The sequence below is a fragment of the Rhinopithecus bieti genome, unplaced genomic scaffold (assembly GCF_001698545.2).
Source record: "Rhinopithecus bieti isolate Rb0 unplaced genomic scaffold, ASM169854v2 scaffold_24263, whole genome shotgun sequence".
Lineage (NCBI taxonomy): Eukaryota > Metazoa > Chordata > Mammalia > Primates > Cercopithecidae > Rhinopithecus > Rhinopithecus bieti.
Window position 1 is genome coordinate 859562 of NW_016811410.1, and position 15588 is coordinate 875149.

Sequence of the window (15588 nt, forward strand, 5' to 3'; positions counted from 1 at the left end):
ATCAGCACGCCATGGCCCGAGGGTGGGTGTGATCGGGGACAGAGGTGCAGCCCACTCAACACTGCAGGCGGGCGGTCAGGAGACAGGCGTGGCTCAGGGCTCTGTGCCAAGGGCCACCACTCGACTCAGCTCCTGTGGCTGCAGCCACCACCAGGATGCCCCCCTCTGGACGCCCTTTGCAGGCTAGCCCACTTGCTGTGTGACTTTCTCTGGTGGGCTGCTGACGACCACACGTGCAGGGTGATGGGACCTTTCAGGGACTGGGAGCGCTGTGTTATGTGGGCCCCGTTGATGGAGCAGAGCAGGTGTGTGGACACTTGTCCCGTGGCACCTGGCACCTGGGGCCTGCACTTGGGTGGGGCCAAGCAGGACCCCCACTCTGCTCTGCAAGCCTGGGCCTTGGCCATCAGAGGTGCCAGAAGCCCATCCTAGGTGGAGTTAGAAACGGGCCTCTTTGAAAGTTTAACTCCAAGCGAGGCAGTGAGTAAAGCAGAAGAGGCCTCGCCAGGGTTCCCCCAACTCCCCCACAGCCTCGGACTCACACAGCTGGGTGTCCTTTCAGCAGGAACGGCCAGGCTGCCAGTGGAAGTGAGCAGCCGTCCCCTGGCATCCACAGGGCTCGCAGCAGGCACGCCCAGGGTTGCACTGGCCCCCGGTCCCTGCTTCCATGGAGGCCCCAGGCCAGGGTGACCAACCCATCCCCAGTGCCCAGGACTCCCCTGCACCCCAAGAGCCTCCCATGTCTCCACCACACAGGGGCATGTGTTCCCTCACATCGGCCCCCAGTCAGTGCTGCCTCCCAGCAGCCCGTCCCTCCATCCTTGGGGAGGGCTCCACCTCATACACCTCATTCATGTGGGGTGCCAGGGTGTCCAGGCATGGTGGGGGCGCCGAGGAAGCTGGGGGGCCCAGGTGGGCTTCCCACACTTCCTGTTGCCCAGGACAATCACCTGGAGGAGGCTGTGAAGGGCCTGGGCTCCTGATGCTGGCCAGGTCCACTGTGGCCAGGGAGTCCCTGCAAAGAACCTGAAGGTCATGAGGTCAGAGCCTGGAACTGAGTGGCCAGCGTGCCATGTCCTATCGTGTCCTGGGAGTGCAGGCCCCACTTGCCCATACCCCCACCCCCACTTCCCGTGTCGGGCCAAGGCTGCTGAGCCACCCTTCCCACCCTTCCCATCCCGGCAGAGTGCCAGATGGTGGTCCTGCTGGACCTGGCGCGGTCCTACCAAAGCTTGAGGCGGCACATGGAGAGCATGGAGCACAGGAGGTGCCTGGCTGCTCGGAGTGGATGGGCGGGGGTGCTGAGGATGGAGAGGTCAGATGGGCGTGGGACCCACGAGGGAGCAGGGGCCTGTGGGGGCGGGTTTCAAGAACGGCGAGAGCTGTCGGGGCACACATACGTTCCAGCAATTGGTGAGGTGTGCATGGGGAGGGGGCGACTCGGCTGGGCCCCTGGCGCCAGCCCACGGGAGCCAGGTCTCCACAGCGCCTCACAGCTGTCCCTGGAGGAGCCGGTCGAGGCGGCCATCCTGCTGAGCCTGGTGGGTGTCAAGAGCATCCTGGCAAACCAGTGGCCGACACTGCTGCAGGACAACGCGCTGCGGGCCAGCATCTTGTGGGAAAGTGCGTGGGCCCCAGGCACCCCGGGCTTGTCCCGCACCCCTTCAGCAAGGCTTCCAGGGTGTCCATGCCTGCCTGAGGGGGTGCTTCTCTCCTAGATCTGTTGGCTGTCGGGAAGCCGGTTGGAGAAACGGTGCGCCTCCTTCAGAAGATGAGCGGCGAAGAGGCGGTGAACCAAGGTAGGGGAGGGGCAGCCTGCACCCCGCAGCCTTCAGCACCCTCCGCAGCCGCTGCCCGTGGGGCATGTGCACCCCACAGCCCTGCGGGGACAGGTGTCTCTGCTTCTCCATGGGGAACTGGGACTCCCGACATTAACTAGGAGCCGGAAAGAGGGAGGGCTTGTTCTTGCCTGGAAGTTGCCCGCGTCTCTGCGCTGCCCCAGCCCCCCACAGTGGCACACCCCTCGGCAGCGACGGCCCCTCGATGCCACGTGGCTCCAGAACCCAGAGGGAGAGCATCGCGGTCATCAGAGAGCTGATTCCTCGCTGACAGCTCCAGTCACACAATCCCCTTGAGCCCAGGGGCTCTCTGGGAACCAGCGGGAAATCCAGGTGGCAGCTGTACCTGGCCCCTCCCCAGACAAGGACTCGCGGGGGCCGACAGCCTGCAGCACAGCACCCGATGGCCACGGATGTGGCCGGGAGTCCCAGCCAGGAAGAGGAATTCGTGGGTTGAGGGGTGTGTCCCATTGGCCTCCTGGAGAGCAGCCTGCCTGTCACATGGCACCCAGCATCCGTCCCTCTCTGGACCTCACAGGGCAAAAGTCGGGAAGGGGCACGGGACATGGTCTGTTCTCAAACATGGACAGGCAGAACCCCGCCCAGCCATCCTTCAGAGTCAGCGAAACCCTCCTGCACGGTGAGGCGGGAGGAGCCACAGAGGAGCTTCCTGGGACCCCGAGTTGAGGCGCTCGGCAGTGCACAGAAGGGGTGGTCTGCCCTGACTGAGAAGGCTTCCCACAAGGCTTTCAGTATCCACCGCTCACCAGGAATTTATTGTGTAAAGAGCACGTGGTCCACGGTCCGGGGATGCCGGGCCCAAGGATCCCTACTTGTCGGGGGAGGGAGGGAGCGAGGAGCAGGAGGAAGGCGGACAGAACCCACACTCATCCCTGCAAACGCAGAGCAGGGCGCAGACACGGATGCCGCAGACACGGATGCCACAGACACAGATGCTGCGGTGGTGTGGCTGGTGTGAGGCCCACACGGTGCTCTGCAGGGGAATTGGGGAAGGGCAGAGCCAGGCCGGCTGTTCAGCTGCTGCTGCTCAGTTGTGACCTGCAAGTTCTGGTCCCTGCAATGCAGGCACGAGCCCGGGTGACTGACACTGTTCAAAAGGGGCAGAGGACGCTGCTCCCTGCAAGGCAACCCTGCTAAGGCCACAGCCACACCCTAGATGGGCGCCCCCGAGCGGAGCAGCTCGCCTGGCCGAGGGGTAGAGGGGGGACATTGGGCTTCGCGTTAGGAGGTCCCGTCCTGGTGCCATCACCCGGCTGTGCGGGCCTGGACACCTCGGTGCGGGAGGGGTGCAGGTGGTGGAGGCACCTGGGAGGCCTGGCGAATGGCAGTGTGTTCCCCACAGCGCCCTCAGTCGGAGCCGCCGCCACGCCCCGCACCTGTGCCTTGGCCCTCACTGGGCTGGACGTCCTGCAGGGCCTCAGGATTCACAGCTCCCACCCTTTCTCCACAGACGAGGTTTCTCAGATCTTGAAGGACAAGCTGCCACTGCTCCAGAGCTCCGAGCTCCTTCCCACCACGCTGAACTTGGTCCTGTACGGGCTGCCGCACCACGCCATTGGCTAGCACAGGCCTGGACCTGCCTCCCGTCAGCTGCTGTGGCCCTAGCACCTGCCTCTGCCCTTGGCTCTGCCCCTCTGCCAACCCATCCCCACCTCCTGGCTCCCATCCCCAGCTCCCAGCTCTCTCTCCCCTTCCTGGGCCTCTCCCCAGCCCTCGGTGCAGCCTCAGCCAGAGATCCTTCCCCAGTGACTTCCCACCAGGCAGCCGCTCCCACAGCAGGGGGGCTTGTCTATGCTGGCGGCAAAACCACCTTTCCCTGGGGTGAGGCACCCCTGGCAGGGCCTCCAGGTGACCGGTGCACGGCTCAGAGCCCCAGCACATGGAGCCTCTCAGTGCTGCACCGGGCACTAGTGCTGAGTTGCTTAGACCAGAAGCACTGTTTGGACTGTGAGCCTGTTTTTGATTTAAGTGTTTTAGTAAACAACAAAAGCCAGTCTCTGTGTGTGGTTTCTGTGACTTGAGGCTCCGGGTGGGGGGCTCCTGGCCCAGCACCTTCTGGGACACTGGCCCGCGAGAAATGCGCCCCCTGAACCCAGCAGCTTTCCAGTGTGGAGGTGGGGGTGGGGCTCACTCCAGCCCAGGCCACGTCCCCTGCGCATGTGCAGGGCCCCGGTCTGTGCCAGCAAGCACCATGTAGAGCTTCTCGTGAGGAGATGCTTTTGTTCCGTGCACACTCCTGGTGGGCTGCTGCATCCAGGCGTTCCTGGGGGAAGAAAGGTGCCTTCCAGATGGCCTTTCTGAACTTCTGGTATGTCTCTCCCAACGCAGGCAGATGGGTGGGGGCGGGGGGTCGAAGGGCGTATTGGCCCACGGGAGGACCATAGGGCTGGGGACTTGCCCTCCGGCCACACACATGGGCTCTGGCCAAGAACAGGGGAAGGCCCAGGACAGCCTTGAAGGGCCAGAGTGTGAGCCTCGCGTGTTCCTGCCGGCGCTCCTGCCTGCCCTCTGCGTGGGGCTGTTTCTTCAGCCTGGGACCTGAAGGCCAGGGGGGCAGCCCCCTCCCGCCGTGGGCAACAGGAGCTCAGTGCGGGAGCCACGTGAGGCCAAGGCTGCCTGTGCAACCTCAGAATCTCCTCCATGTCTGATGGGGCAGCAGGGGCCATGCACGGTGAGGGAGGGAAGGGTCTGCTGAAGGCGTTCCTGCCCACACTGCGCCCGTGGAGCCCATGCGCCCAGCTCGGCACCCATCCAACTGCTGCAGGGCACTGACACTAGGCCAAAGAGAGCCCAGACAGCTGGGTCAGGACAGGTAGCCCCAGAATTGTCCAAAATAGGTCTATGGGCCAGGTATGGTGGCTCACGCCTGTAACCCCAGCACTTTGGGAGGCCGAGGCAGGTGGATCACAAGGTCAATACATCAAGACCATCCTGGCCAACGTGGTGAAACCCCGTCTCTACTAAAAACACAAAAATTAGCCGGGCGTGGTGTCACATGCCTGTAGTCCCAGCTACTCGGGAGGCTGAGGCAGGAGAATCACTTGAACCTGGGAGGCGGAGCTTGCAGTGAGCCGAGATCGTGCCACTGCACTCCAGCCTGGGCGACAGAGCAAGACTCCGTCTCAAATTAAAAAAAAAAAAAAGGTCTACGAACCTATTCCTATAGCTGGAATTTAAAAAAGAATAGATACCATCAACCGCTGGTGAGGACACCAGGAAATGGGCTCTCACACATTGTGGTGCAGCCTCTTTGGAAAACAGTTTACCTGATTCTTGTCAAGCTGCAACCCAGCAACTGCACTGTTAGGCATTTAGCCCAGAGGGCGGGAAACACACTTGCACACAAATGCGCACAGGAGTGTTTATAGCAACCCTGTGTCTGTCCACAAGCAAATGATCAAACCCGGCTCTGTCCACTCGGGGTTAACACTGCCGGCAACAGAAGCAAAGGAATGGTGGCTCCGGCCCGGACAGACCTCCAGGAGTTGGGCCGAGGACAAAGCCAGCCTCAGAAGCTTAACACACTGCAGGGTGCGGCTTGCAGAGTATCCCAAAGCGGCAGAGCTCTAGCACCGCACAGTGAGTGCGCCTGGCACGGGGGCCGGCTGCTGACACACCAGCTGTGTGTCTCCATTGTGGCAGCAGCGCCCATCCCTCCCTGAGAAAGGAATGCCTGTGCAAGTGGTGAAAACAGACCACAGCACCCGCAGTTCGCCGAGAGCTTGAACCAGCCTCACGTCCCGGCTTTGCCGCCTGCTGCCGCTGTGCCGTGTCACCGCCGGGGAGGCCAGGGAGTGGCCATGCGGCGCCGTGCACTGTTTTTGCAACTTCCTGTGAATCTATCATTAATTTGACATAAAAATTTTAAATGCACATCTTTGATAATATTGAAAGGTTATGTGTGATTCCCTTTTGTTTGATTTTCTTTTTTCAAATATATACACACACTTGCTTCAGTTTAGGAAAAAAAAAAAGCTAACTAATGACCAGGAAATAAATTCAAATCAGAGCTGCGCTGGAAATATGGGTTCCCTTCTATGGAGCTGCTGGCGCCCACCCAAACAACAAGAATAAAAGCTTCTGGAAATATTTCATCCGTGCAGTACCACATTTTTTACCCTGCGCTGTGTCCACGCATGTGAGAAATATTAAACAGTGAGTGCTGTTCCATGCATCACAGGCTTTAAAATAACTTTCTGAATTATGTCCCGGCAACATAACAAATCACGTTATCAATTAGCTTCCGTAACAGAAGTGGCATTCTGTAATATATTCAAGCATAAAAAAATTGCATCGGTGAAATTTATGTAACCCTAAAAACTGTAAGGCAAGAGCAGAAGGCCTGGGATTTATTGGAGATGATGGCGGACGGAGGGTGGTCTCGCGGTGTCAGCCCTCAGCCTGCAGGCCCTGAGCACACTGCAGAAACCACGCGGGTTGTGGGGGCCGGGACTTCTGGGAGATGCGCAACCAGCCGGTGGGCCCCCAGCCCAGGCCTCCCTCATGTCAGAGTGCCCTCGGGATCGGGGAGGCAGGGACCCTCCTGCACTGCTGTCCCCACTTGGACAGTGACCGGGTGAGCACAGGCCCCAGGCCACACGCTCGGCAGCCGCATCTTCTCCCTGGAAAGCAGCTGGAAACCTGGCCCGGGCCTTCGGGAGAGCACGGGGTGAGGCTCACTGTGCCAGGCTGGGGGCTGCCCCCAGCTTCCTGACTGCGTACGGGGCGAGGCGACTTCCCTCCAGCCCTGGTGATTCCCTCCCACGAGGCCTCGTCCTGCTCGGGTCCCAGGTGGGTGGAGGGCACCCCCAACAAGCCGCCCAATTTGGGGCCCTCAGTTCTTCCACCCTCTAAAAATGTCCGTTTATTAGTTTACAGATGGAAAATGTTTACACATTTAGAACGAGGGTTTTAGGAAGCGCTCCCTCGTAGCCCACACCCAAAGCCACACCAGACGGCAATGTTGAGGGCTCCTTTCTGGCCCCCGTCAGCCTCCGTTCCTGCACAGTGAAGCTCGTGCTGTGTCTGGAGTAACTTTCCCGGCTTCCCCACTTGGAGATGGTCAAGTCCAAGTCCTCGTTTAAAGCCCCCCTTACCCTGCGACAAGCACCTGGCAGGGACCCTCTAAAGCAGTGTGAGTTCCAGCAGCCTGGTCTCTGGAACGCAGCCTCGGCCCCTCACTGCACTGGCGGACGTGGCCTCTCTGGACAGGGTGAGGTGACAGGGCCCCATCAGGTCTGGGCCACAGCAGAGTGGGCTGGGGGGGCCTGGGCACAGCTTGTGCTCCCCGTCCCATACCCACTGGGGTCACACATGTGGCTTGGAAGGTGGGTCCCCGAAGTTCCCACCCAAAAGGCCGAGGGAAGGCCAAAAGGTGTGGCCAGCACCCTGCAGTCGTTCTTGTTTTAATCCCCAGGTGCACCCGCAGCCCCCTGACCCCTACCCCACCTCCGCCTCTCCCTGCTTTGGCAGCCTCAGGCCCTCCCCTGCAGCCTGGGGGCCTGTCCTGGCGCCCTTGGGTTCCGGGAGCTCCCGGGATGTCCCCTGAGCCACAACCTGGCCGTCCTCCCCAGAGACACAGGGGCTCTGGGCTGCAGCTTCTAGGCACAGCCAAGAGGCCCTTCAGACGGATTTGGATGAAGGAATTAGGCGGGTTAATAAAACTAAAATGTTCACAGACGCTTGTGTATAAATTTCTATTAAGTTGCCTCATCCAACACTGGTCTCTAATAGTTTAATTTCTGTGTTAAATAATTAAAACTCTATCTTCAATTGCTGTGAACAATTGTTTTCCTTAATGATCTTCCCAGAGGAGCCAGTAATTTTATATCTTGTAAAAATGATTAAATGGCATCATTATCCCATATCTCTGAAATATAACTCAGCAACTTCAGGAGAGGCCATTTGTATTCAATTAATGCTCCCTCGTGCGAGACGTGGGTGTCACCTCACGCCAGCCTCACCCGGCTGTCCTCTTTTTATGATGACGATGATGAAGATGGAAACAACCAGTTTAATTATCCCATTTCCAACACAGAAATCAATTTCCAATACATCTTCACCCGTAAGAATAAAAGGCAGCCGTGGTTCCTGGGAAGGGCAGGAGGAGCAAGAGTCCTGCGAGGGGACAGGGCCGTGGGGACAGGGCCGTGGGGACAGGGCCGAGGGGACAGGGCCGTGGGGACAGGGCCGAGGGGACAGGGCCGTGGGGACAGGGCCGAGGGGACAGGGCCGTGGGGACAGGGCCGTGGGGACAGGGCCGTGGGGACAGGGCCGTGGGGACAGGGCCGTGGGGACAGGGCCGTGGGGACCCGGCCAAGGGGGTGGACCTGAGGCTCTGGGGTCGGTCAGCTGCTCATCCCCCTCCTGGCCCCCTTCCCAAGTGCTTGGCTGGGCCCTGGGAGCTCCCTGCCCCTCCTTGCTGAGCTCAGGGCTCTGCACCCTCAGAGGGGCCTGGGCCCCCCACCTCTGTCCTGTTCCCAGGGGTTACCCTCCCCTACCCCTCCCCCACGCCTCCCTCTGGCCCCACAGCCTCTCCAGCTGGGCTCCAAGGGGCCGGGGCGTGGGTTCCTGGGATGCTCCCGCTTGCTGGGCCGACATGCTGACCTCCATCGGCCGGTCCTGCTGTCCTGGAGTGGCTTTAGCGTGGTGCAGAGCCACTCCTGCTGTTAGGGTGACTCGAGGGACACGCCTGCCTGGCTACTCATCACTGTGCTAGTGGCCAATATAATCTAATTGTTTGACATTTTTATCACAATTCACTAGGACCGGAGCGAGATGGCTAGACTGACACCCCGTGCAGTCGGCTAATGGCCACACAGTTACGGGCAGCTCTTACATGTTCTTATTACGGATTTTAATTCTTTGTGACAAGAGGCAAGAGATGGGTTAAGATAATGGGGACGCGGCTGAACTCCACCTGCTGCCTGTGGCTGGAGCCCACCCAGACCTGCCCATCTTTCTGGCCCTGCCCTGAGTCCAGCCTGGGTGGGGTCGGGGTGCTGGAGGGACTTGGGGTGCTCAACATCCCAAGGGGCAGAGACCCTACAACCCCTGACCCCAGGAGACCTCGTCTTTGGAAGGAGGCTCTTGAGGCCTAGGCTGGAGGCCCCTGTGGAGCCCGTACCCCAAACCCTGAGGGCAGAAGGCTGGACCCAGGACTGTCCTGGGGGCCTTTTAAGGGGCTTGAGAAGGATTTTTCTTGGGAATCCCAGCCCCAGAATGTACTGCCACCTTTGAGGAGCTTGGAGACCTCAGCCCCTAAATACTGGCTGACATACAATGGGGTGAGGCAGCCCCCCACCAATATCAGGCCCTAGGAGAGGGAGAGCCCCAGGGCTTGGGGCCACAGGACTCACTCAGAAGGGAGGGGAGTGTCTCCATCACAAGTAGCTTTGCTCTCTGGGCTGTAGGGGCTGCCCCTCCCTTCTCCGCATCACTGAGCCCCAGCCCCGCAGGGACAGGGTCTGAGACTTCCCAGAATCCTGGGCCTCTCTCTGGGCTGGGCTGTAGGGGCTGCCCCTCCCTTCTTCCGCATCACTGAGCCCAGCCGCAGGGACAGGGTCTGAGACTTCCCAGAATCCTGGGCCTCTCTCTGGGCCCCATTCTTGCCGACTGAAGAAATGGGAGTCAGAGAGAACCAGGGTCCCTTAGTAACAGACCCCCCATTCCTGGCCAGGTGTGCGGCCAGCTTCCCAGCGTCCCTGAGAAATCTCGCGCCTGTCATCCCAGCACTTTGGGAGGCCGAGGCAGGTGGATCATGAGGTCAAGAGATGGAGACCAGCCTGGCCAACATGGTGAAACCCCGTCTCTACTAAAAACACAAAAATCAGCTGGGTGTGGTGGCAGGTGCCTGTAGTCCCAGCTACTGGAGAGGCTGAGGCAGGAGAATCCCTTGAACCTGGGAGGTGGAGGTTGCAGTGAGCCGAGATCACACCACTGCACTCCAGCCTGGCAACAGAGGGAGACTCCATCTCAAAAAAAAAAAGAAAAAAAAAGAAATAGAACCCCCATTCCTGGCCAGGTGCATGGTCAGTCTCCCTTGCAACACGTGTGGCCATCTTACTAAGTTCTGGTTCAAGGGATGTCCATAAAAGGGAAAGTTTGCTCTTTTTCCTTCCTGTCTGCAGGCTAGGATGGAATTTGATGGCTGGAGCTGGGCAGCCATGAGGTACTACGAGGTGAAATCTACGTGTCTCAGATGGCACAGCCACAGTTGGAAGGAGCCTGGGTCCTCAGTGCTCTCGGTGTCAGAAGCTTCCCGTCCTGACTAGCTCACCTCAGACTCCATAAACATGAGTGAGCAACAGCATCGCCCCTGGTTTAGCTCTCGCCAGAGAACCTGATGCCATGGACGCCGTGGGGCCACAGGACCACACGGAGCACGCGTGGGAGCAGGGGTCCCAGAGCCGCATTTCCCCTCCAGCGTAGAGTCCTTGAGAGCAGGTCTGCACCGGCTTCAAGGGGGGGGCCTGGGCCTGCTGCCCGAGGCTGCTGAGGCCCCATAATTGCTTCCAGGGGTGACGAGTGTGGTTCCCGAGGCCGTTCTGTCCTGTTCATCCAGGAATTCCGACCCGGGCGAGAGACCAGGCGACAGGGAGAGGAAGGAGGGGGACTATGGACAGAGGACCAGCCCACGTGAGCAAGACTGCAGAGGGGATGGTCCAGCAAGAGGAAATACAGGTTCTGTTCTGGTTACACAACTTCCCTGGGGAGGCAGAAAGGCACAGCCATAGCAAAGACATGAATGTGGAGAGAAGAACTGGGTAGGGGTGTCTGCATCCCCACCACAGAGAGACGTCCCCACCCCCACCTCAGACATCCTCACCCCGCCTCGGAGAGACGTCCCCACCCCATCTCAGACATCCTCACCCCACCTCGGAGAGATGTCACCGCCCCCACTGCAGAGAGCCCCAGCCCCCTGCCTCGAGGGGCCTGCACAGCTACCCCATGTCCGGGGTCTCTGATGTCCGAAGTACAACCTCAGCCTGGCTGGCCCTGTGCTGGGGGCCCCAAGGCCAGAGGCTGGGGGAAAGCTGGGGCCCCACCCAGGCCCTGCAGCCCGTCCCGAGTCACTCGCCCGCAAGGCCTCAGGAAGGCCAGGTGCCGCGGGGGTGTGTGACATCGCAAGGCCAGGCTCTGCATCCTGAGCCTGTAGCCCATCCAGGTGGAAGACGGGGGCCTCCAAACAGGGCCTTGGGGGGTGTGCGTTCCCCATTAGTCAGTACCTGACCGCACACCCCACAGGCTGGTCAGGGCTGGGCAGTCCAGGGAGAGGGGCCCCTCCAGTTTCCAGCCAACTCCCCCAGATGGCCCTTGAGCCACCCAGAGGAGTCCCCGCTGCCACCATGACTGAGTTTCCTGAGGCCTCCCTGGCCACACGGAACCGTAAGTTAGTTAAACCTCTTTTCTTTATACTTTACCCAGTCTCAGGCAGTTCTTTATAGCAGCATAAAAACGGACTAATACACCAGGCCCAGGCGAGGCGTCCCGGGCCCAGGAGAGGCGTCCCGGGCTCAGGTCAGGGCCTACACTGGGCACCACCTTCCCTCCTCTCCTCTCCAGTGAGCACCAAGCCACATTACTTGGGCTGGAATCCTGGCGCTGGTCCTGGCCAAAGGGGGATTTACCGGCCCTGGGCACCCCCTGCCCGCCTGTGCTGTGGGACGGTGCGTCGAAGGCGGCCGCCTGTGCCGTGGGACGGTGCGTCGAAGGCGGCCGTGTGGCCTGCGAGTCTGGCAAGGAGGTTGTGGAACTGCTTCCCCACTGGCGTCTGTGTTGGGGGTTGCCTCTTCCAAGGAGGCCCCACAGCCCGGTACTCCCCACATCCCACACAAGCCCTGGCCCAGAGCCTCACCATGGGGCGTGCTCTAGGGCCATGGCAGGAATAGGTCCACAGCTCCCTGAGCAGCCAGAAGCCTCCCCTTCTCCCGCCGCAGAGGACGGCAACTTCTTCCCAGGCCCCTTCTCCCAGCCACTGAGCAAAACCCTGGAGCAACCAGGGCCCAACACCAAATGGCCCTGGTCCTTCCAAGCCCAGTCCTGCAACGAACTCCACAGCCGCACACGGCCCCACTCCACCCACCCCATACAGTTTGTGAGCCATTGTGACCCCAGGCTTCCTCCTAGCTGTGCCCACCCTGGAATCCCACACATCAGGGCAGCACGTGTGAGGCCTCGGGCCACGACTGCAGCCTGATTTCAGCCCCCACCGCGCCCAGCCCAGCTGCGCTGGCCCACCTCCGGGTCACACCGAGAAACACATCTCCTAACAGGACTGTTCCGTCACGTCACAAGGTGGAGGACGCTGGGGGAGGCAGGAAAGGCCGTGGAAGAGAGAATAATCCAAGACCACGCAGACCCGAACCACATGCCGGAGAGACCCAGGGAGAGGAGACACGGAGCTGTGTTAAACCAGAATTATTCAACCAGTGTAATGCGTCCGAAGAGTCATCTTGGTTAAAAGTATTACATAAGCTTTTTTCTTACAATGACATACAGGTATTAAAACTGTCAAGTTTGTCTGAAAGTCAGTTTTTCCTCCTTATCTTGTAACCTAGTGACCAAGTAAGAAAAAAAAACCCCAGGGCCAGCAACGCACCTACAGTCCAAGGAGTACTTTTAAATTTTAAAGTTTTCTTACTTTATCTGAATAAAAAAAATCATTAATATAATTTCCAAAAGCCAAATGAAAAAGAAAAAAACCTCACACCAAAAAAAAAATGTTAATAGAGCTTATTTATCATCTGTTTCACTCTCCCCAAAGGTAGACAAGTTATATTAACGAGCTTGATCACAGAAATATTTCCTATTCATAAAACACACCATTTTACCAGCTTTGCAAGACCCTTGAATTCGAGGCGGACAGCGCAGTCCTGCAGGGATGCTGACCGTGGCAGAAGCAGGGACGTGCGATGAAGCATCAGGCAGTCCTTTGTGGAAGGATCATTATGAAAAACCTGCGCAATCTTGTTGGCTTCCCTCGAATTTAGCAGAATAGGGTTTGGTCTCTTGTGACGCTGACGATCTCCTGTCTTTCCCAGTTCCTGAGGAGGCACCAGTTTGCAAGGACCCCATCGTTTGAAGGAATGGCTGCCCCGGCACCCAGAGACCGAGGCGGCAGCAGGCTCTGACCTCCACACACGTTCCAGCACCTCCCCGGGTGTAGCGGCTCCCACCTTGGCGTGGGCACAAAAAGGGTAAACAGGCAAACAGCAAAAAGGCAGTTCTGCACCCCCATCCGCTGCCACCAGCAGGGACCTGATTCCTGTCATCTGCCACTGGAGAAATCCTGAAACGGAGCCTCCAGTTCCTGCGCTGCTGGCCCGGCGTGGACACTCATGCCATGCCAGTGAGAACGGGCACAGGGGCGTTGGGAGGCTGAGGGCCCGGGACCAGGCTGGGCACACCCGGGTTCATGCTCGACGGCTCCCAGGGAAGGACCCAGGGGAGCTCCCTGCAGAACCCCAGGAATTAACCGTCGCCGTGGCTCAGACGCTGGCGAGTGGAAAGAACCGAAAGGTTTACCTGCAGAGTGCGAGGCAGCAGCCTTGAGAAGGGCCAGCCTGCCCAACAAAGCACAGCGGACGCCAACGGGAGAAAAACTGCCACCTGCCGCGCTGCCAAGGCTGCATCTCTTCATTCACCTGGAGATAGTGTCGCCGCCCCAAGGTGGCTCAGAAGCTGCCTCGAGTCTCCAGACGTCCCCAGAGCAGATCTCAGGAGTGAAATGGCCCTGGGTTTATGGAAAGGACTCCAGGTGTTCTCATTTGGGGACCAGAGGCCTGCTGGGGTGACCCAACGTCCTGGTGCGGCGTGGCCTCCACTGCCATCATGGGCGGTGTCTTTGGCTGTGACTTCGAACCTGGTCAAACCGTGTGACCCCTGAGAGTGCTGGGAACAAGCTCAAATCTCCCTGAACTCAAGGTCCTCAGCATCAAGAGAAGCGTCCAGAACCCACTGTGCCTGAGGGTTAGCCCCAGGAACTTCCAGGAACTCAGGCAGCACCTGCTCCGTCTGGCGAGGCGAGTGCCTGTGACGCATTTCCTAAATCCTGTGCTTTGTTGTTTTTATCAATAAAAACAAGACATGTTCACAGAAAACAAAACAAAACAAACAAACGAAGCACAGCAGAGAATACAACGAAGATGTAGGGTGTGCCTGCTCCTCCCTCAGAGGCGCCCGCGGGTTTGGTGCCCAGAGGCTCCTCCGGGCTTTTCTGGTGCCTACTTACAGTTAACAATGAAATGACACAGATCTGTCTGTTTATTTATTATTGTTATTTTTTTGAGACAGAGTCTCACTCTGTTGTCCAGGCTGGAGTGCAGTGGTACGACACCGGCTCACTACAACCTCCGACTCCCCGGTTCAAGCAGTTCTCCTGCCTCAGCCTCCCTAGTAGCTGGGATTATGGGTGTGAGCCACCCACCACGCCTGGCTAATTTTTGTATTTTTAGCAGAGACGGGGTTTCACCATGTTGGCCAGGCTGGTCTCAAACTCCTGACCTCAAGTGATCCACCTGCCTAGGGGACCGACCCTGGGACGTGGCCCGTGCACACCTCCTCCTGCGTCCTCTCCCGGAGTGGGCGCCCCCATCTCCCGGGGGAATGTGAAATCTGGGCGCCAGGAGCATTTGCACCTGGGAGGGCAGGTTCAGGGCCCTGGGAGAAGCCGAACAAGTAGCGTTGTCTGGGCAGGAGGTGCAGTCTCGCTGGGAAAAGTGGATTAATTCAGATTAATTGAGCTCAACTCAGTCAGGGATGGCAGAGGCCAGGACAGACCGAGCCCCTTCCCCAGCTCCCATGTCCCTGCCCATCAGTTCCCCCGTCCTCCCTGACCCCTGACTGCCTCCACTGGCCCCCACAACTCCGCCGGCCCCCACCCCTCCCCACCAGTCCTGTCTTCCTATTGGACTCCCTTTGACTTCAGGGCCTGAAGCATTTCCAGAACCAACCATCACTGGGAAGGCCGCGGCCCTCTAGGATGGCTGCGTGGGCAGCCTCAGGCTGTGGCTCAGGGACCTGCGACCCCAGGCAGGGGGTGCCAGACCCAACTGTGGTGGGAAAGCTGCAGGCCGCCCGGCCTCAGGGCACCTGCCCAGACCAGGACCCAGGGCAGTGGCTGTCCTCCTCAGCCCTGCCCTGGAGACGCCGACTCACCTGAAGCCTCAAGGCCTCAGGCCCCAGATCTGCCTCCGACTCCCAATGCCAGACAAGGCGCAGTTCCCTTGGCTGGGAGTGGAGGCTGGGGTGGGGGGCAACGCTCCAGTCACAGATGGAGTTTCTGTTAAGCTGATGCAGGTAGAATGGCCGGGGAGGGGCGGCTTGGCCAGGGGGCCTCACACGGCAGCTGTGTTCCCCAAAAGTCAGAGGTCACTCCCCAGGCAGGGGATGCCCTGGGACAAGTGTCCCGTCCTGGATAAACCCTCTCCCATGTGACGCCAGCATGAAGGCTCTGCAGATGAGGCCCTCGTGAGCCTGGACATGCCGGGGACAGTGGGCGACCCCTTCACTCTCGTCTGACACCACCTTCTCGTGGGGACCCTGCCCTGGGCTCCCCATCCAGAGACCATTTTCTCCTCACAGACTCGCCCCTGCCTGTGCACGCACCCCGGTGAGGCCCTGGGTGGGCTGTCCCCCGTGCCTGGCAGCTTCCTCCCCACTTTTGGGTCTTCCCAGCGACCCACACGGTGTCCTGGTGGCAGCCCCCGGCTCCCCCACAGCTCCTGGG

The 15588-nt window shown here is 59.7% G+C and overlaps 1 protein-coding gene across 1 annotated transcript in view; it reads left to right on the forward strand.

Annotated features, from left to right (window-relative positions):
• CFAP46 (cilia and flagella associated protein 46) overlaps positions 1-3827 on the forward strand; it is a 122997-nt gene extending 119170 nt beyond the window's left edge. The window contains 4 exon segments of the mRNA XM_017893795.1: positions 1186-1267; positions 1719-1799; positions 3310-3793; positions 3795-3827. Coding sequence (XP_017749284.1) covers positions 1186-1267; positions 1719-1799; positions 3310-3793; positions 3795-3827 — 680 coding nt within the window.
• The last annotated feature ends 11761 nt before the right edge of the window (positions 3828-15588 follow it).